A 20,944-nucleotide genomic window follows, 5' to 3' on the forward strand; every position below is an offset into this window, starting at 1 on the left:
CGGTTTGACTTGTACATACTATTAATTTGCGCAAAATATTCTATCAATATCTCCGAAAGTGCCCTATAAGTGTGCTCTCAAGGATTAGTGGTGGCTAACGGAGCACATAAAGAACAATGAGCAGAGCCAAACGCATCAGAGTTCCGCCTTGTAGTTTCAAAACGAAAGTAATAAAGGATCTTCAAACGAATCAGCCGTCAGAAATAAGCGAAAACCCCAAGTGCACTGAAATATATCACTGAAAAAATTTTCACGGCTTGTATACCAATGCAGACTCCACTTATTGCTTTTACCTGTCGAGTTTCAATCAAATTTAAACGCATTGCAAAAGCAACAATCCCCTCAAAGTATAGGCTTTATCATCTAAATATGAGTCCGTTTGCGGACGCGTATAAACCGAACAGCAGGTTCCTGCCACCTGAAAATGTAGGTTCTGTTCACTGCTTCGGAAAAAGATGCTGAGCTCCTAGGATGGAATGCTGGCAGGTCTGATGCACGACCGCGTAACACGGGGACTTGCTGGATGAGCCCCGTCGTAGATATGTGCTATGTTGTTTCGTGTCTCGATAGTCCAGGGAAAGGCTTCACGGCGCCGAGGAAGGCCAAGTGGTCTGCATACGCTGGCGCTTTCTGTGGGGATAATCCAATTCTACAGCACAAAACTTGAGGCGACCCGCGTCTGCAATGAAGCATAGGCTTTGAACGGGGTCATACGGGCTACCCTCCGCATACAAACTGCTTATTCCACCTGCTTAATTGCCCCAATTAACGCTTCAGTGCCGTCTAGAATTAGTGCATATGCCTATCACATGTCAGTAGTTGTATTCAAAACACTTGGCGTACCTCGCTACACTCAAGTGCTGCCGCCCGATGATGCCTGATAGTGGTGCCCAGGAAGTCTTTCACCCCCTGATTCTCCTTAGGCATCAGACCCTGAGCGAGCACAGTCCATCACATGTTGAAAAGCATTCGGTTCTGTATCCCCACGGAGATAAGCAAGCTGATACTTCGGGAAACCCGACAAGTCTGCGGTAGTGCCAAAGCGCAAAAGAATCTATAAGGCTGCCAAATCGCCACTGTCTACAAATAAAAAGGAATGCACTAAATAAATATGCAGTCTAACGTGTGGAGGTCTGGCACGCGCTTTCGTACCAGGATATCGTGTTCAATGTTGTCCTTAGCCTTCTCCACAGAGCTTTTCCGCGCCCTGGATGCCACATATGGATCGAAGGCGGTAAACTTTACTTCTGCTGAGGCTTTTCCAGGACGCCTGGCCGTCATGATTTCTGTGCGGCCGGTTAAAGCGTCTGTGACGTGGAACTTCGTGCAAAACGCCTCGTTAAGCTGATCGGGAGAGAAATATTGTCTCAGGGATCGGAGGCCACTGTGTGGCACCTCTGCCTTTGAACCCACACTAGCAAACAAGGTGGCCACCTGATCCGACTTATTGGTTTCTGAGGACTGTTTCTTGCTTCCGTGACAATAGGTTGAATCATTGATTTTGTTAGTGTACTTGCCAGCGTAGCCCTGAAGTGTCTCAGTCTCCCGATTGCCCCTCCTGCTGCAGATATCCGGCACATTTGGCTGCAAAATAGCACTCATTTCATCTCTGAGCGCTGAGTGCTTTGATCCCAAAATAGTATCCCTGCGGAATTTCTTCATGAGTTGGGGCGAAGCCAACTGTGAGAGCCGCGCGCTGGGCAAGCCTGCAACTGTCTGATCAGTGTTGTGCATCATGATCACGAACAGCAGAATAGAGTGCAACAAGATGATACGAAACAAAGAGCCGAAGCTTTCGAAAGATCCTGAGAGGTACCACAAGGTCAGCTTTACTGAAGGAGAAAGCAAAGCTTCACCGAAGAGGGAAGAAGGCCGAGTACCGAGTCCAGTGTTGCCGCTCTCTACCACATGTGTCCTGCAGCGAAAAACCACACAACCCATGCGCTTTAGCTGCTGAGCAAGCTGGAAGCGTGCTTTTCATGGGACGATTCAATGATTAGGCCACTATAGGCCGATGGCTGCAGCGCCGAAGGTTGGAAGAAATACAGTAATCACGAAGCACATAGCGGCTCAGGCCTCGGAAAAAAACAAGAAGCAGAAGGAACAAATGTTTCAAACCGAAGATAAGAGAGATGCCCAGTGCCCGCAAGCATGTTCTCAGTGCTAGATGTATTCTGGGTCTTCGAAGGGGGATAGCAATTTATGAACCTGATACAGCTCTCATTTCCAGAATGACGTAGCGTATAAGTGTATCGAAACGCTGGGGCACTAAGTTTTTGACGTCCCATGAACGTTGTAGGTGTCAACGCAAAGCGCTGCCCAGTCAAAGACCGCTGCAGCCTGCGCCCCTGGTACACACATTCAATACAAGTGGCTTGTTCACCTTTACTCCGTAGGTCTTGGAACGATTTAAGCTAGACAGTAAGCTTTGACGAAAGTCTTAGAGAAGATTAAATACCTTGCTTCGTGGGTTCGTACATATCCCATCTGCGGCCCTATGGCTGTTGATGCTGACCTACACGAATGGTCTTCCGAAATGACTGCTAAACAATTGTCCATTCGGTAAAAAGAGGAGCCTCATGCAAATATGTCCCAGTCGCTTGGCTACATGAGCTACGAGCGGGGTGCAGCAGGAGCCGACGAAGTGTCGAGCTGTGTGCTGTGGTGGTCGCGTCCCACGGGCACTGCACGTGGCTGTTGGTCCTGTTGGGAAACTTTAATCCCAGTTTCGTTAGACTGACATTTTCCCCTAGTAGTTTACATTGATAAAACCGGTATATCGCTCTTGCAATAAATAGGGCAGCTGAGGAGAAACTGTCGATTGCACCAAGCAACTCTTCATCGCCCCTAACCGCTTCCATGTGCGGTGCACGGTTTGACGAGAGAGTAGACTTGACAGCACTGTAGGTTGAAATGATCAAAATATCAAGCCTATCTTATATCCAGAGTGTAACAACCGATATTGACAGTCGCCTTTAAAGTACGGCAACAACAAATGCTACCGCTGGAAGGTAGTACTGCGTGGAATGCATCATCGCCCACGCAGTCACCTGAGATTTCGATTCACTCATGAAGAAATACTGCAAAATCAAAGAGATAAGTGGAATTTGGAGTGCATACCTGTAAGCAAGGGCAAAAACAACAATAGAACATCAAGTCATCTTTGTGAATATGAAGAGGTGAGGAAGAGCCCTGAAACTCTGCTAGATGCGGAGGGTTCCCGGGAATACAGCACATAAATGCAAAGTCCATTAGATTCTGTGCTGACTTGGCAGCAAGTGAGGTGAGGAGTTAATCTGCTGCTACCAACAGACAAAGTCAACTCCGGCTCACGTGGGAGGAGATACAGCCTTTAAATCTTGCTTAGGCAGGGATACTCTTTATGATTGTGGTAGAGCCATAAAGTACAAGGCCATGAGTCACCGTGTGAAAGCTTTACTTTACAAGCTTATTCATCCCGATCGAGATCTAACTACAGGGAAAGAACAAGAACGCACACGCAGATATCCAACAAAAAAGGCGACCGGCAAGCGAAGCAGTAATTTGAATTGACGGGCACTCGGCATAGAGCGCCTCTAAGAATCAAAGTTTTTTGCAGTGACCGCACCAAACAAAAAACGTGATAATTACATACAACCTGTGGGGGGTTTCCCCACAGACCCCTGGAGAAAGAGCAGTCCCCCGATACGTAGAAAACACGGGGGGGTTGGGTGACGCCAGGACCTGACTGCCCCCCATAGTCAGTTCCTCTTGAAGACTGCATTTCCATCGTTTTTAAAAGGATGCTGTCCAGCAAGAATGCCTCAACAGTAGCACGGAAAACACGAATTCACAGCTACCCCAAAGTCGTCTGCGTCAATCACGACACAAAAAAGCCGATTGAGCGAGAGGCACGACCAAGTCTTATCCATAGCTCTTTGCCCGTGCCACCGGGGCACACCTTGAGAAGAAAGTGAACACGCCGCGCCGACTGGCTTTGCCATTAAAGAAACGCAGAACACCCACAATTGCACACCGAAAGATTTGGCATCAAGAGGGCCTGGAACTTCGGTAGAACGTCGGCTGCTGCGTTGGGCAGGTAGATAGTCTGCACTTCAAACGCATACTCCGCCACTGACACCGCGGGCAGTGCGGCTTTGCCGGATATGGGATGGCCCCACGTGTCAGAGCTCTCGATTGGGGTACCGCCGTCAAACTCTGGAGCCCGAAGGCCTGGATTTGGATCCTCCTGGTGCTCGTTGGTTGCTTCTATACTGTAAACTGTCACTCCGTTACGATGGACTGCAAAAGAAGCTTCATCAAGGCCTTGACAGACGTCATGGTCGCGTAGGGAGTCCGTTTCCCCGCTGCCTAGAGACGTCCTAGGGGCAATTCGGGAGACTCCCTTAAGGCTTGCTTGCACAGCATGGCTCGGCCGCCAGAGTGTAGACGCAGTGACGATGCCCTCTTCCGCCAAACAATGCAGGAGAAACTGAACTTCGCAATCGTCGAGAAGACAGAGCATTCCCTGTAGCTGCTGGGCGGTGCTGCCTGGCCTTTGTAAAAGGAGACACCAAAGTCGTAGAGACAGCAGCTGTACAAGAGACGCATGTAGGCGGCCATCCAAACGCAGCCAGGCGCACGCGGGCAACAAGTCTCTGGACAAGTGCAATGGCCGTAAGGGGTCCTCCGCCGGTGCAGTGGATCCAAGAGGCGACATCAGCGAGGACCCTGAAGGGGTCTGAGGAGTAGAGAGCCACGTCAGCATGGTACTGAGAAAGCCACGGGCAATCTCTGCATGCCGCTCGCCGGCTGTGTTATCTCCCTCTCGTGCATCCCAGAGAGACTCAAGAAATTCTCCTGTTGGGAGGTCCGAAGGCCCTCTGGGAAGTAATGCCCCCTGTCTCTCTGTAGCTGTTTCTGCCTCGGAGAGGGCGAGATATATTTCTTTATCCGCGGCAGGCGGATGCAGCTTAGAGCTACCAGGAGGCCCCCATGTAGCCCAAATGGCGCGGGGTATCATTGCAGGGCGTTGCACGTCATGGATAAAGGGCAGATGCCCTTCATGGGCTTTGCTTCTCTCGCTTCCCTTGTCATACATGTGAGCCTCTGCTGATGCGTCGCGTACTGTTGTTGCTGTTATGTGTTCCTGGGAAGGAGCCCTTTGACTTCTTTGGCACGTTGTCTCCCCGGAGAGACAATGTGTTTCCTCCGTTTTTCCGTGGACTACCCAGCGAGAAGCGACTGCGTCGCTCAGAACAGGTCGCACCCTAAGACAAAAGCGAGCAGCGGCCTCGGCCGCCGCCACTAGGCGCCAACTGCTGCCCCCCGGCACCGGGACAGCAAGGCGCAGCCAGCAGAGGACTGAAGCAGATACCAGGAACAGCTGACACCACAGAGAGGCAGGGGCGCAGCTGCTGTCAGTCGCCGCGTCGCTTGCCTTCCGAAGAGGCCACATATCGGCAGCTCCCACCACAGAAGTTCCCCAATCGTGCCTCACCGCACGCTGCCCCACTCCCAAGTCGCCTTCCACAGAGGCCCCTGCCATTTTGTATGTGGCAGACTTTAAAGCGAGGCTTGCTGCCCGCTGCAGGTCCCGGTCTGCTGCTGTTGTCGCTGAGGCTTCCCCAAAGGCCCCGTCCCCAGTGTCGGCCTTCCTTTCTGCTTGCATCTCCAGCTCCCCCGAGAGTTCGAGGAGTAGCGAGTGTACAGCCACGCCGTCTGCTTTCGCTCTTAGAATGGAACAGAGAAGCCACGCCGGGCAGAGTGACAACGCTGTGCAGACACAGAGGTCCAACTGAGAGGCCGCCTCCCCTTCCCGTGATGCCGAGGCAGGGTCTTCGAACACCCCGCTGAGTTCCTTCACTGCAGCGTCATGGATCTTTCTTGCAGCGGCGGGCTCTGGGGGCACTGGCAACAGCGGCAGCAACGCGTGCTGCTGCACCCTCAGGGCGGCCAGTGCTGTTTCCCCCACGGCCTCGATAAGAGGCTTCGGAAGCGGTCCTGCATCACTCGAAGAGCTCGAGAGAGCAGCCCTGACTGCCGCTGAAGCCGGCAAGTGCTGTGCACCTCGGAGCGCTCCCAAGCAGCCGGCAAGCGCTGCAAACGGCCCAAGACGCGTGCCAGGGGGGCCTTCGTCGTCGTCTGGCGGCCTCTTTAGAGCACCCAAGGGATGTACAGGGGTGCTCAAGGCCTCCGTCTCCGCCGGAGCAGCACTGGTCGCCGCAGCAAGGCTAACGGTGTCTGCCGATGCCTCTGGTCCGGGGAGAGAGCCAGCGCAGCACGCAGGAGTGCACACACACTCTGGGGGCCCAAAGGCCTCGACAGCTCGCGCTGCAAGCCTCCAGTGCTGCTTGCGATCATCTGCATACGTCGGCAGGGACACAGGAAAGCCTCCAGAAAGCCCCGGTCTGATGCGCAGCGCTCGTGCCGCCGCTTTCTTCTGTGCGTCTCCTCGCTGCGACGCAGCCTTGCGTGAGGTCTTCTCGGGCTCCTCGGGAAGCGTGAAGGAGACGGCTGCGCTTGCCGTGCGATTTGTGATTACTGGCGGCAGCAACGAGGGGTCAAATGCGTCGAACTCCCCTGCAGCACCGTACAGGCCGTCCACTAGGTGACTGCCGGGGGGAACTCTGGGGGCCTCTCCAGGATGCCCCTCTGCCAGCCCTGTTGCACTCGGGTTCTGCTGCTGCTTCGCTTTGAGGCGTCCAACCGCGCAAGAAGGCACCGTAGGGGGACATGCGAAGGCCTGCCGCAACTCGCCGCACAGACTGTCGGCTTTGGGAGTTAGAGGAGCCTCCTCCTCGGCATCAGCGGAGGCCCCCACGGCAAGTGGAGTGTTGACGGTGGTTGATCTATCTGTGGGCGGCGATGCAGTCACACGGCCCCCTGACGACTCTCTGAGGGGACCGAACACGGCACAGGTGATCGCCGTTATCTCGGGAACACCTGCAGCATGGGCAGTGATGTGGGCCTCAATGCCGCCTTCCGTGGGACGGCGGAGGGGGCGGTCCGACAAGAGCTCGCTTGGATCCTCTCCTCGCCCCAACGAGAGGCTGCTTAGCCACTCGGGCATCTCATTCCAAAGCTCCACGCCGTCTCCATCTTGTGCGTCCTGCGGCGTGCGCAACAGTAGACACGCAACCACCACAGGGCTGGAGACGGCAAACACACCCTTGAAGGTGCATGCAGAAAGCCCCCTTGACCCCCACAGCGCACAAGGCAGGTGAAGACCGCAAGCGAGAGCAAGAGGACCCAGGTATATATATATATATATACTCGGGTTCAGGTGAGACGGGCACAACTGAGGATATGCTCGCCATCTGTCAGACAACTGAAATTCAGAGTATGGCAGCATAAATGGAATAAGAAGAAGGTGGACAAGGGGGAGAGAGAGAGAGGAGGGCTTTAAGATTCAGAGTAGGGAGCCTCTGGCTGCTAACGAGTGTGTCGTCGCCGTCAAGGAGGTTGAGAAGCTCAACATCAGCTGCGGCCTCTTGAGCTTCTTGAGAATCCGGAAGTCTTCCCTCTTCCCCCCAAAAAGGGGACAGCCACAGTCGGCCTCGAGCAAGGCCCTCTAGTGCTGCAAGGGTCGCACACCCTGAAACATCAACGTCTAAGGCCATTCGAACCTTCCCAACAACTGCCACCCTTCCATCTTGGTCTCGAAGCGGCCTCGGAGGTCCTGCTGTAGGGGTCGATACCGGCGACAAGCTGCTCTCTGGCATAAAGGGGCTCAAGGGTGACGAAGGTGCAGGCCGTTCACTCTCTAGCAGCTGCAGCAGCTGCACATCATCCTTTTCAGCAGATGCCACCTCCTCCTTGGGAAACTGCAACACCACCTCTCCCGTTAGATGCGCTAGCAGCAGAGCGTTCGTAGGATCCGGAGCCGCATGCTCCACATCCTGCGGGGCCGCCGACGTGGCTAGAGAGTCTTCTGACTTCTGATCGAAGGCTCCAGAGCATGCATTTTGGCCAGTAGCGCGTTGCGAAAACCCACAGGCATCGTCCTTTCGAGGGAAGTCGCTCGAGCCTAAGACGGACGGCGATGCCAGGCAACCCTCGCTGAGGGATGTGAGCTCCCCAAAAGAATGCAAAAGAGCTGCCAAACTCCTGTAGTCCCGCAGGCGCCCGAAAAGAGACAGGCGCGAGCCGCTGGAGCGACACCGCAAACGCAGCAGAGGCAATGATGCGACGGCGTTACAAGTGGTAACTTGCAGTGTGGGGTACAACTGGGGGAAACAAAGAAACGAGACTACTGAATCCTGCAAGCCCCTTCCCCCCTCCCCATCCAGCCCCTCGCGCCCGCCCGCCCCTCCCGCTCCCCTTCGAGTTGGGCGCACTCTGCCTCTCGTCATGCAAACCGGCCCAACGCGCAAGCCACCACTAACCCCTACAAAAGCTGAATCAGTGTCACACTACGCAGCCTTGTGCATGCCTATTTAGGGGCTATACGTTACTGCCGTATGTGCAGCAGAGGTCCCCAGGGCACTGCAAGTCCTGCTGCGCGCGAACCTGCTCAGAACAAAGGGGCGCCTGCATTTCGCTTCCAGCGCTGTTGCAACCTCAGGCCGTTTGTACGGCTGTTGTGGCAGGCGCGCAGAGGCCCCTACGGAATCCCCAGGAGGATCAACCTGCTCCCTTTTCTCCCTAGGAAACGCGACTGTTGGGGGCTTGAACGCTGTTACCCAGCCGCGCCGCTGCCAAGCTCTCCACAAAGCCGCCAGTTCCAGCGGCCTTAATTCACGCAAGGCCGCGAGCTGCACCGAGGGCCTGTAGAAAGGCAGAGGCGTCAATAAAATCGCCTGCAATGCAACCCGCATGAAATCCATTGAAAAAAATAACACGCCCTTCCGGACAAAAGGATCCCCCGCTGCTGCAGCCGGAAAGCCGAAAGCGCTCACAGCGAAGGCAGGCCCCCTTCAAAGCCGAACAAACTTGCCTTTAGCATATTGCGAGCCATGAGAATCCGGGGACTGCTCAAAGGACGGCAGACCTGACGTAAAACGGCACGAAGCACATGAGCACGCACTCAGAGAGCCACGAGAAGCTTCCCAGACAACTTGAGCGGCCGGCCCTATTGCACGAAAGCTTACGCCGTCCAAACGGCAAGGAAGCTCACCAAAGACTTCCGAAGAGGCGCTAGAGCCCCCTGTCTTTCTTCGCGAGGCTCGCAGTGCAGCCGCATCTCGAAGGCCGAGGGGACGCGACTCTCAAGGATGAAATGACGGAGGGTCGAAGGGTCCAAACGCCTGCAAACGCATGGCGAGACAGCAAGGACCTTTGAAGGTGTAAAACTATTGGGGTAGGTCTTAAAAGGTTGAGGTAGGAGGCTCTCGTAGAGTCGTCAGAGCAGCGCATGCGGGCCTGCACCCGCTAAGGCTGAGTGTCCTCAGGGCGCAAGTGTAGGGGAGCTCTCGCAAGAAGCAGGCAGAAGGGCCTTTATCTCAAAGGCTGAGAGGAAGATGGGAAGGGGGGAATTCCCCAAGGACTGATGCGACTGGAGAGCCTCTTCTTCTTTAAGCACTCCTTAGCCTGTGCGAAGCAGGCACGTCTTCACGCACCTGAAACTGCTGAAGATGCGAGCGTTGAGAGCCCTCCGGCTAAGAACGAAGCCGACATACAGCCGAGAGCTCTCGGGAGACAGGGGGGGCTTACAAAGAGCCCCAAGGATCTGCGGAACAGGTGCGTACCCCCATCGCAATGCATGCAGCGGTGGCACGATGAAGCGGAAAATTTTGAAAAAAAAAAACGAAACCCCAGGAGGGTGTAGGCCCAGCGCAAACGCATCACAGGGCCCCCAGGGGGCCCCGCCTCCCGAGCGCAAAAAGCGCAGTGCTTCGAGGCTAGCGGCCAGCGGGAAAAAGAGCGAAAAAAACACAAGCCCCTTTAGAGTGGTGAGAAATACAGGCACACACCGACCGCACCTTCCATATATGGTGGTCTGCCGGGGGGAGGGACTGTGAAGTGCCGGGAAAGAGCCAGGCGTGCGTTAGGGGCCCTTCGCTGGCTCTGCCCGGAAGAGGGCCCCCTTCAGCAGCAGGGGACCCCCTCTGGTGGTGCTGTGCGTTATGCGCTGCCTGCCAGAGGCGCTCCGCGACAACGGCCGCGCCTATGAGAGATATTTCGTCCTCTGAGCGCACAGCGGCCCTCAAGGAGAGCAACAATCCTCAAAGGGGCCCTCTGCCACATGAGGCCAGTTGCCCCCAAAGGAGGCACAGCAGGCATCAGCGTGGAGTGTCGGAGTCTCGCATAGAGCAGGGGAACGACAGAGGCAAGGTCCAGCAGACCGAGGAGACAACCACAGAGAAAGAAAATCAGCGGAAGAGAGAGCCCTACCCCTACTCATGGAGAAAAGTATGGCCTCCTCTTCTAAGTTCGCCTAAAAGCACAAGTGCAAAACTCGTAGCACATGGACTGCTTCGACGCTCGGGCAGAGAACAGTCGTCTGCTATGAGCGCAGGAATAGAGTGAGGCATTCGCCTCTCGCCTGTCAAGACGAAGAGGGGAAGCAAGGTAAGGAAGGCATGCATGACTAAGCAGTTGGACGCGTGCGCCTCAAAAAACCCCCTCTAGTACCCTGAAAATCACCAAGTGCTGACCCTGCACCCTGCTCGCCTACAGATAAGATTTGGTCTGTTCGAAGGTCTCTGCTCTGGCACGCAGGTAGAAGCACAGGTGGCCAAGCACTACAAAGGGCGAAGCGCAAAGCAAGGTCAAAGAGAAAAGACAAAGCAGAAATGCAAGAGGTACCTGAAGGAGGAAGACGCTGGCTTGGCCTTCAACCGATTTCACAGTACCCCGAGCAGGAAGTCGGGCAGCGAATCGCTCGCGAGCCTTTGAGGCCTCCTCTGCAACCGCTATGGCGTCCCCCTCCACAGTTAGAAGCTCCTCTGCGTGCAGAACGAAAAGACACCGCGAGACAGAGGAGGAGCCGTTGCCGCAGACAGCGTTGAGAGGCAGTGTGGTGTAATTGGAGTGCCGCGTCCTTGTTGCACACCCTAACGCCTCCTGAGGGTCCCCTTTAGAAAGAAACTTCCCCCAAACCTCCTCCCCGGCAGTCCTTCGCCCCCCGAATAACTGATGCGCTCAGAAATCGGACACCTTAAAAGCAGGCAAAAGGGAGGCATTATGTGGGGAGGTGTGCGCATCGGAGAGCTACCAACAGCCAGCACCCACCCCCGTGTGCAGCCACCAACGCGCATGTACCGACAGATGGTGAACTTCACGCTACTCACCTTTCGAAGCAGGCGCCGCTGCACGGCGCCTCCTCTTAAATTTGTTCAACTCGGCCTTCTGCCTCTGATCCTCCAGCCGCCTGCAGATCAGGAAGTGCATGTAACCGCAAAACACCGAAGCACGCCGTTCGAGCATGTGCTACAACCCGCTGAAGCAAAAGATCCTGAGGCAGCCGTTCATAGCCTTTATGAAAAAACGGCTCTGCCAGGTTGCCGAACGCGCATGCGCGCAAAAGAGAGAAAGAAAGAAAGAAAGAAAGGAAGAAAGAGAGAGAGACAACAACGCATATAAAAGTAGTTGAGAAAGGCCGCAGACATAGTGGCACTCCTTAACGGGCCCTTTCGCCCCTGTACACTGCGGGCTGCCACACAGCGTTTATACGCCACAAAATCGCAGCCAGCTCAGCGTCCGTTAGACAGCTCCACTCCGCTGCTGCACGAAGCCGCTCACCGTTTCCTCTCCCATGGCAGAATGTAGAGCGTCTCGTCTGCAGGCAAAGCCTGCCTATGGGCCCTTTCGTAATGCAGGCTGATGCTCTTCATCCACGAGTAGAAGTGACCGCAGATGTGGCACTGAAAACGCACATCTTTGGTGCGATGCACTAACAAGCCAGGTCCTCTCTTTCTCGCGGGAGCATCGGAAACGCCGAGAGGCCCCACACGGCTGTCATCCTGAGGCAAGGCACTCCCGGAGAGGCCTGCTGCTACCGTTAGCCGTGTCTGCCTGTCTTCATCCGCAGCACCTTGCTGAGAGGCTGCTGGACCGCCGTGCCTGCTCGCGACACACAGCGGCCTCGACGGATGCTCCTCTTCTGCCTTCTGAGTGCCGTTGTGCTGCTGCACGCCATCCCGAAGACTCCCCCCAATGAGAAGTGCCTGATTGTTTCCGGAGCCTCCCTTGATTTCAAACACCCGAATGAGGTACCGTAGGATTGCCTGCGAATCCGCAACCCCAACGCAAGCCCCAAAAATCTAACAGCTGCGAAAACGCCATCTCTAAGCCTCTAGCTGGGCACCCACCTGCGTCTTGCCCTGGCCCCCAGTCCCCCCAGTACCCCCCGCCCGTCTGCTGTGACACTGCAAAGGCCTCGCCGCAGCAACTCGAAGGCTCCAACAAAAGACGCAACCTAAAATGGAATTTCGAAGTCATGTAATGTAGCGCGACCAGCGGAAGCCTCGGAAGGCCGCGACTCGAGACTACGAGGACAAATGCTTCTGCACATTTCGGTATTCCAACGAAAGATCTTGGAGCGCAGAGGCGCTTATTGAGGGGCCATGGTCTTGGCTTGCTAGCTAAGTGCGCATCTTCTTCTCCGTGCAAACACGCACATCTGTTGGATAGCCAACCCGGGCAGCAAGCTCGACGATCTGGGGGGATGAAGCATTGAGAACAAACGCCTCTAGCTCAGCACCGCCCGCGTCCTTCAGCCTCTCGAGTGTTTCCGCCGCAAAGGCATCAATAGCAGCCTGAAGCAGCAAAGACCCTCCGTGCAGACGTGCGACTACATTCGACAGCAGACACGCGCCTCGAGTGAGAGCCAGGAAATCAGCTGAAGGACCTTCATCAGCCTTTTACAGCTAGGAGCTCTCGTCCTACCCGCGCAGCCCCCGTAAAGGCGACTTGACCCTTCCAGTTCTTTGGGTTGAAAGCTTCAGGCACCGCAAAGCCCTCAGGCAGCTGCATGGGTTGCTGCGCAGCAGACATCGCAGCCTGATGGACTGCATGGAGGCCTTCAAACAGCTCGAGCAGTCGAAACTCTGTCGTGGCATCCATCAAGGTCCTTACCGTGCACACCCCTGCAGGGTTTATGCATTGTGAAGAAACGGGGTGCACCGCATGAAAGAAAGCGGAGAGCGCAGATCGCGCTAGGCAGACGTGTGAGCAGGCTAAAGCCAGGGTCACTTGACAGGTACAGCACTCAAGAAGTGCCACTGCCATAAGTCTCTGCTGAGAGGTGTGGGGTGTGTCTGGGGGGTAGAGGGAGGAGAGGGCGGAAGAGGAAGGGGATTGAGGGAGAGAGGCGATGCCTAAAGGAAAAGGTACTTACGCGTTTGCGAATCGGTTGCGAACTTCCCTCAGGTGTTTTCGGGGTGTCCGCGGCCTCTCTGTCTGACAGCGGGGTATTGTCAATCTGCTCAGAATGTGGGGAGAAGAATTGCGAAGGCTGCATATCGTTTGAGAGGATCCAGCTCAGCTGCCTCTCCGCAAGGACGTATTGAGACACCTGTTGTTGCAGTTGCTGCCAGTAGGCTTCCACGCCCTCGTGGCAAAGGCCCTTGAACTCCTTGGATTCTGGAGGCTCTCCAAACTCAGTCACAGGCGTCTGAAGGGCAAACAAAAATACGCACTGGCTCTACCCAAGAATCCAGCTGGCCCACACGGCCCATTGGATATCCCATAAGAAATCTGAGGGAGCATTTATGGCAAGTCACGTCAACAGGCCCCCAACGAAGCATCAAGAAAGATTCATGCGCACCGCAGAGAAAGCCGGAAGCTTGAGGACCTTGTTGAGCAGCCAGGAGTGCGGTGACAGGGAACCTTTTTGTAGGCTTCCCTCGTGCGTAGACGATAGAGGGCCCTGTACTTGAGAGACGATACCCATGCGGCCTGAAATTCCACAGACAGGAGAAAAGAGACAAACTTCATTCCATCTCCGAGTGATGCGGCAAGCAGACAGGAGGCGTTGACGAGCCTCCTTTCAGTTGCAGTACCTTTTGCCAGCAGAGCAGAAAGGAAAAAGAACAAGTGCAAGAGAAGGACGAGGCCGCCAGCCCTCTCCGGCTAGCAAGAATCGGCAAAAGCCAGCAGTACAGGAAGCAACTCGCGGATCTTAGAGGGCAGGCAGCTAGAAAGAGAAAGAGAGGAGGTGCCTCGAGCCCTAGCGGAGCGATTAATACGACGCACCGAGTAATGACAGAAGTCTTCTGATGGCGGTGCCTGCATTTTTCTTGCCCAGACCCAAGAGGGGAAGTCTCGCCTTTGGGTGCAGCTGCCTGTACGACTGTAGCTGTCGGCTAGAGAAGACGAGGAGCTTGAAGAGGTTCCCTGGGAGTTTGTGCATCGGATGGCGAGAAGCAGACTCTTTAGCCAGGTGCTCGTCAAGTAGCGGTAAAGCGTAACCGCAGCCGATCTAAAGCGTAACCGCATGCGACAGCAGTGGCTTATAGCGAAAGCAGGGTCATGCTGATCCAAGTTTACTTCCCGGTACCACCCGATTGATTGTACATATGTATACACACAAATATACCCATATATATAATATGTAGCTATATACATATATGTATATATATTTGCTCCTGTATATAGTGTGCATGTACGCACACGGGGAGAAGTGTGCACAGCAGCTGTCTACACCGGAACCAGCAGCCACCGCAGTCACGGGCTGCTGTTGCTGCAGAACCAGATGCTCAAGAAACGGCTCAGGCAGGTGGCAGTGTGCTTAAGCTAACAAAAGAAGGCTCTCGAACTTCTCGCGGCCCCCACAAGCAGTAGAGTCTTCAGCTTACTAGGCGTAGGAAAGACTCGAGGGGCATGCGACGGATCATGGTGGAGACGGTTAAGGCGGGGATCTCTGCGCACGTCCAGAACAGTCACTCTGAGAGTGCAGCCCTTTGGTAAGTGTATCCGAGGGTTTAGAAGAAGCAAAGGCGGGGCTAACCAGGGGTTGCATTTTGCTAAAGATGCGGAAGACTAAGGCACATCCATCATCAGCACATGCAAAGGAAAACGGAGTGGAAGCGTGGCGGCGAGCCTAGTTAAGCCAAGATGAATCCCTGATGCTTCTTCCCTCAAAGTGTCTCTCTCTCTCTCGCTACACTGTGCTTATTGTTCCCCTGGTTGCCTGAGCAACCTGCGCCGTGGGCAGCCCCTCCTACCAGCTTGGGAGCTTTGCCGAGTGGTGTCCGCTGCACATGAGAGCTGTAGCGTAAGGGAGAGCAGGTACTGATGAAGGCACTTGGCCCGGATCATCACAGGGAAGATGAATCCGTAATACGCCAGGTGCTTCTGGCTGAATGACACTTTGTCGTCTGAAGAGGCCTTCTGCAGCGTCTGCACCCGAACATGCACAAAGGGGCGGCAAAGCGCATAGGCGGCGCATACGCGCACTGGCTTCTCCTAGGAAATGTCGCATCAGTATTCGCGGAGCACAGACACACGCCCACGTGGAAGTCCTCTAGCACCAGGCGAACCAAAGCGCTCAGTTTCTCGCAACAGCAATACTCTCCCTCGCTAAGTCCTTCGGCAAGCACTCATGCACCACCCCTGCCGTGCCGAACCTGCGGCTGCGCGCTCAGTAGGAACTACGCCAGCATCCCCAAGAAGGCCTCTAAATAACCGCTCGACAGGCGCTGCCCCATCTGCCTCGCAATTCGCCTTACCTTCTCTACCACAAGCAACGAAGCAGCCGTCGCTGGAGGACCTGGTTGTGTAGGCCGGCAGCACGCGTTTCTCTGCTCCAAGTCCGTTAGCCTCGTGATTTCATTCTCCAGTGCCTTCAACTGCGCGTCCACCAGCGCCTCCCGCGAGGCCTCCTCTCCCGCCACCCCCTGGAGAAGGGCTCCTTCGGACTCCTCTCCAGGCGCTCCCACCGCTTCAGAAGGGCCCCCCGAGGCCCCTCCACGGCGCTGAGCAGCAGGGGCCGGTGCGCGCAGCCGTTGGTCACCTCCTCCAAGGCGAAGGTCGTCTCCCTGGAGAGCCGCAAAAAAAAAAGAACGGGACGTCCCCTGAGTGGCCTCCACAGTGGAGGAGAGCCACGCTACCTATGCGGCCGAGCTACAAAGGCGCACGTTGCATCCAGATATCTGTCCGCTACGCACACGAGGAATAAAAGCGGCACTTTCTACCATCAGTGTAGGCAGCAATGCTACAAGGGCCTAAAAGCACTTGCCAAGGCACCAGTCGCCTGAGCGGCGCCAGCGGTAAGAGCAGTTTTGCCGCAATCATGGCTCGATCTTTTTCTGACTACGCGTTGAACTTGCTGCTGCGTTCCGCAAGGCCCCCATCTACCTACCCACGGGCCAGCCTCTTGACCCCCTTCCCCACCAGCCGCGTCTAAGACTTACCGCTTCTTTGAGCTTGCCCTCAAGGAGCAGCTGATTTCTTCGGATGGCTTCCCGGCAGCCTTGCGCCCTGCGCTGCGTGATCTGCACACCCAGGGGCCCCCCACAGCAAGCCGTTACGCATTGCAGAAGGCTATGCTTCAAGTGCGCCAGTGCATGCGAATCAAATATCGGGAGAGACGTGTAGGCCCGCTGCCACAGTCGGGGAAGCAAAAAAGGGCCGCGGCAAAAGGGCCCTCCATGCAGTCAGAAGGGGGCCCTCCACGCAGTCAGACGGGGGCCCCCAAGCAGTCAGAAGGCAGTGGCACACTCACCAAGGCAGCGACGCGTTGCTCCGCGGAGGCCTCGTCATGGGTATTGGCCCAATAATAGAAGGTTATATCTCCGGATGGCGTGCGTGGCTCAGCAATTCCGTCCTCTAGGCGGTCAGCGTGCGCCTTAGAGGAGCTGAGACGGCCCTTGCGTATGCGAGGCTCGAGTTGTATTGCGACTTCCGCCATTCGCTGCACAGTTTTCCTGAGACGTAGATAAAGACAGTGGAGTGCAGGAAGCCGCTGCACAAGCAAGGCCCTCATGTATAGAAGCGCAGAGTCCGCACTCTCCCTTGACTCAAGAAAGCTGATACACCCATACACATCCCCCAAAGGAGGAAATGCCAACGTCATTCGGACAGGGCCCTGCTGCTGCAGATCGGCGCAACAAAGGAAAGACGCGTCCTAAATACTCCGAGAGGAGCCGACGCTTCCATCTAATAGAAGAGAAAGCATCCTATAGCTAAAGTCTGGAAATCATACAAAGATGCATCTACGGTAAAAAGACGAATTACCTGTCGGGGCCGTTGGGCGTCTGCTCCGCGTCCGCGATGGCCTTACCGATCGAGGGGATGGTGCAGCATCCGGCCTCTTGAACGGTCTGCTGAAAGAGCGCGAGCCGTGCAGCAAACTGTGCAGTTTCCAGCAGCCGCAGCGTTCGCTTTGGGAGCCCTTTCTTGACAGCCTTCGCCTTCAAGGACTCGATACACGGGGGGGAAAGCCTCCCTGAACCACCATGTTCGGCAACCCCATGGGCCCCCCCTTCTTCAGAGGCAGTCTCGACTGCGCGTGGGCCGCTAGAACTCGACGATATCCAGGCGTCTCTTGCGGAGGCAACTGCGGGTGGGGGCGCCGCGGAAGCAGCCTGAGGTGTTGCCTCACATGCAGCTGCTTCTTTGGGGCCCGCGCCAGCAGCAGCGCACGTTGCAGTGTCTGCCACTCCAGATGCATCGGCCATCTCTCTACGCGTTCTCTTCGCACCAACCCCGCGAGCCGCCGAAGCGCCTTGAGGCCGTTTGCGAGAGGCCCCTCCTCTTCCACGTGAACCCTCCTCAGCAGCCTTGCAAGACGTGTGACAGGGAGCAGCGCCATCATCCCCTCCGCCTTGGGCCCTGGCTGAAACCAGTGACGCGGCTGCGTCAGGAGCAGGAGGACTTCTGATGCAACGATCAACACCAGAAACAGCTTCTGATGCAGGGGAGGGCGACGGAGCGACACACGCTTCCTGAATCGCACCGCTGTCTGCCAGCAAATGCCGCAGTGGCTGCATGCTCTCCACAGCCTGAGGCCCCACACTCGCCTCCGAGAGCGCAGCCGTGGGAGCAGTGGCCGCTTCGGCGACAATCCGCGGGTTCGGAGTGCAAGCGGCCAAGGCGCTTGAGGCCCTTCCTGCGGGTGCAGCAGGAGCACTGAGGAGACAAAAAAAAACAACAACAGCCAACAGAACGCGGCTGGAGCGCCCAGATCTGCAGGAGCCCCTAGCGGTTTAGCAGAGGCCCTTTGATGCAGCTCGCTCTGAGGCTCCGTCCGTCTGTCTGCCAAAGGGCTGCGTAAAAGGGAGGTGGTGGGCCGTACGCTGGGGTGGTAGAAGCCGCGCAAGGGTCTGAGGCCTCGGCGAGAAGCGCCTCTAGATGCGGGAGCTCCCGGGAGATGTATCGGTACAGGAAGCACTTGCCACGGCGTTCAGCTACTCGTGTGACGAGGTTTTTCCTTAAAAACTCCTATAAAGGAAAAGCCCACACAAGGTGTTGGAGGCAAGGCCCCAAGAAAAGCCGTCAAAAAGAGATGCAGGCAACGGAAGGGCAGAGAGAAGAAATAAATTAACATCCCAAGGAGGCCGCTTGCCCCATTTGCACTGCAGGAGGCGGCAGGTAGGGCAGCGGCTCCTGGAACTCGCCACTGCCAAAGACAGCCACTGAGGAGGAAGAAGTCTGAGTAGTAGACAACACAGGCGAGAGGCTCTCTGGCAGCGAAGTTCAGAGAGAGAAGCTTAATTAGGCAGCTCCGCCACACAGATTGAGGAGCCAGCAAGCAGACCAGAGGCACGCATACACGCCACAAAAACAAAAGGCGTACCGCTAAAATCTTCCCGCTGCGCTTGATATCGAGGCCTAGCAGCCGCGACAGCGCCACCGTCGTGAGGCCCTGAGAGCCCGCAGCCTTCAAGAGGAAAGCCGATAGACACCCCAAGGACGTTCCCTCCAGTTCCACCCTGAGCGTGACGTACAAAACACGCACATACACACGCACACACATACACACATACATACACACACACTCACAGGTAGAGTTCGACCTCCTGGACGGCAAAAGGAGTATTCACATTGAGCTCTGCGTGTAAAAGGCTTTTCTCTTTTGTTGTCCTTATTCGGCATAGAAAGCAGCTCTGAGTTTCCCCGACAAACGTAGTGCTCAGCCTCCCATTCAACTCGTCGAGTTCCCTCTTTGTCGCCCCGTAAACGCCCCCCGGCTCGCCACTCCCCCTTTCCAGACACCTCTCCAGCAGGCAGCATCTTCTTGCAAGTTTTGGCAGCACACAGCATGGACGTACACTACTGAAGGGGTGTCGTCCGCATCCTCTGTCCCCTCGGGGGCCCCCTGAGGCCCTCGGGGGCTGTGACTGCTGGCCAAGGGGTCTCTCAAGTCCGCAGCTGCTGCTGCCGCTGCAAGCGAAATGCCCTCCTCCACCTTAACTTGAGCTCTATTGTGCGCCACAGCAGCAGAAACACCAAACACACGAGCGGCAGAGCAAAGGTGTAGCAGGATAAAGATGCGCATCCACCGTGGAAAAAGAAACGGCAGATTGAAGAATGCATTGCGACCTCGAACAGCCTGCGCACGTAGAGCTGCCCGGAAAGGTCCCACGTAGTTCAAGCTAGCCGCAAGAGGGCCAGGCAAGTCAATGCAGCCGTGAAAGAGGGCTTCTATAGCGATCGCTTATGCGGTGTAGGTGCTCGAAGTGCAGTAGCAACACGGGCTCTGCGAATCTGTCTGCCAGAAGGTGTGCGTGCGCGTCTCACAATATGCTTGCGCCGCCTTCACTTTTGACTTCATTTTGTAGCAGCCCTATAGGGGTTCCCAAAGAGGTGGTGGCTCCGTTAGAGGGGGTGTAAAGAAGACAGCGTTCGTAACGGACGGTCTGCTTGCAGAAGGCCCTTACTCGCCGCACGTGGCCGCTCCTCTCTAGAGCTTCTCGCACTCTGTAGAAAAGACGCCGCATCTGCTTGTCGCTGAAGCGCAAGTATGGGGCCTGAAGGAATAGCAGCAGCAAACAGCCATGAGCCCCACGACATCCGTGGACTGGAAAGGGGCGATACGCGCGCATGCACACCGGAAGCAGCAGGAGGAGCCGCAGGAGCAGTGGAAGGAAGCCTTTCAACGGCGCGCGCATAGCCGCTGCACAAGCTGCACGCAGGAAGAGGGGGTTGGGTGAGGGGTGGAGATGGGGGCAAGCAAGGCACTGTCGACTTGCCTGTTCCGAGCTGAGAAGCTTTGATATGCAAAAGTGCCGGACTTCATCCTCCAGCAAAATGTTGTTGGGAGCGCTGCGGAGGAGCTGTGTCGCACACTGCTGCAAGGGCAGCAGGTGTATCAGAGTCATAAGACCGCGTATGTGGATGGGCAGCCGCAAGGGCGAAAAGAAGCTTGTACTCCACAGGAGAGCTGACATGGTGAGGTTCGTTTTCTGCGGAGTTCCCCGACCAACTACAAGGCTTTCGTCCTGTCCGATGCGCTGCAACTGCGTGTTGCCGAGCGTGCTGAGCCCCCGTCGCCCGCACCTTTGGACTTCACTTTCGGTGGCTTTGTGTGCGGGAGGAATCGACAGCTGCATGTGGTATATCAGATCGTCCCTGTACAACGGCTTAAGGTGGTGAAAGACAGTCTTAGGGTCCAACTGCAGTTCTTGCGCAATGCGGTACTGCCACTGGCCTACAAGGAGAGCGCACAGGGGAAACGACCACGAGAGCGAGCCACGTGAAAATTGGCGCGTCTTCGCCAGGCACGGCAGATGTGGGAAGGGGGCACGCAAAACACGCATCTAGAGATCTCTGTATGTGTGGGAAGGAAGGCATGCGCGTGGGCATGGGTGCGTGGGAGATCGGAAGAGAACACGTCAGTACACCAGTCACAACAGGACTGCGAAGTAGGGTGCTCGGTTGAAGAAAAAGCAAGCAGCCAGCCACCATTGCATGGTGGCACGAGTGAAGGATTCAAAGAGGCGTCGTGGTGATGCCTCAGGGGTGGTCATGACGCAGATGTCACGAGGGGAGGAGTGGTGAACATACATATAGAGAGTGAGGGGATTTAAGTGGTTGTGGGTCTTGGGGGGGGGGGGTGGGGTGGGAGAGGGGGGGGGGG

The 20,944-nt window shown here is 56.0% G+C and overlaps 2 protein-coding genes across 2 annotated transcripts; both read right to left on the minus strand.

The window, feature by feature from the left end:
• Window positions 1-466: 466 nt before the first annotated feature.
• LOC113147182 lies at window positions 467-1,734 on the minus strand. Its single transcript, XM_026336848.1, has 3 exons — window positions 1,153-1,734; window positions 844-933; window positions 467-649 (listed from the first exon to the last, which is right to left on the minus strand). Exons 1-3 carry the CDS (start codon window positions 1,732-1,734, stop codon window positions 467-469), a joined length of 855 nt encoding a protein of 284 aa, XP_026192633.1.
• Window positions 1,735-3,982: 2,248 nt separating this feature from the next.
• LOC34617815 lies at window positions 3,983-20,624 on the minus strand. The gene is given in 29 exon segments (XM_026336849.1): window positions 3,983-5,566; window positions 5,597-7,080; window positions 7,412-8,130; window positions 8,491-8,780; window positions 8,918-8,971; window positions 9,098-9,227; window positions 9,540-9,649; window positions 9,903-10,108; window positions 10,315-10,357; window positions 10,729-10,835; window positions 11,175-11,293; window positions 11,665-12,149; window positions 12,543-12,680; window positions 12,811-12,903; window positions 13,262-13,537; window positions 13,691-13,821; window positions 14,119-14,344; window positions 14,721-14,785; window positions 15,090-15,264; window positions 15,594-15,902; window positions 16,278-16,358; window positions 16,589-16,790; window positions 17,101-17,479; window positions 17,552-17,994; window positions 18,125-18,306; window positions 18,662-18,797; window positions 19,137-19,286; window positions 19,606-19,835; window positions 20,100-20,624. Coding segments are annotated over 29 exon segments (9,072 nt in total).
• Window positions 20,625-20,944: the final 320 nt, after the last annotated feature.

Source organism: Cyclospora cayetanensis, unplaced genomic scaffold, assembly GCF_002999335.1.
Source record: "Cyclospora cayetanensis isolate NF1_C8 unplaced genomic scaffold, CcayRef3 CcayRef3_contig_15, whole genome shotgun sequence".
Taxonomy (NCBI): Eukaryota; Apicomplexa; class Conoidasida; order Eucoccidiorida; family Eimeriidae; genus Cyclospora; species Cyclospora cayetanensis.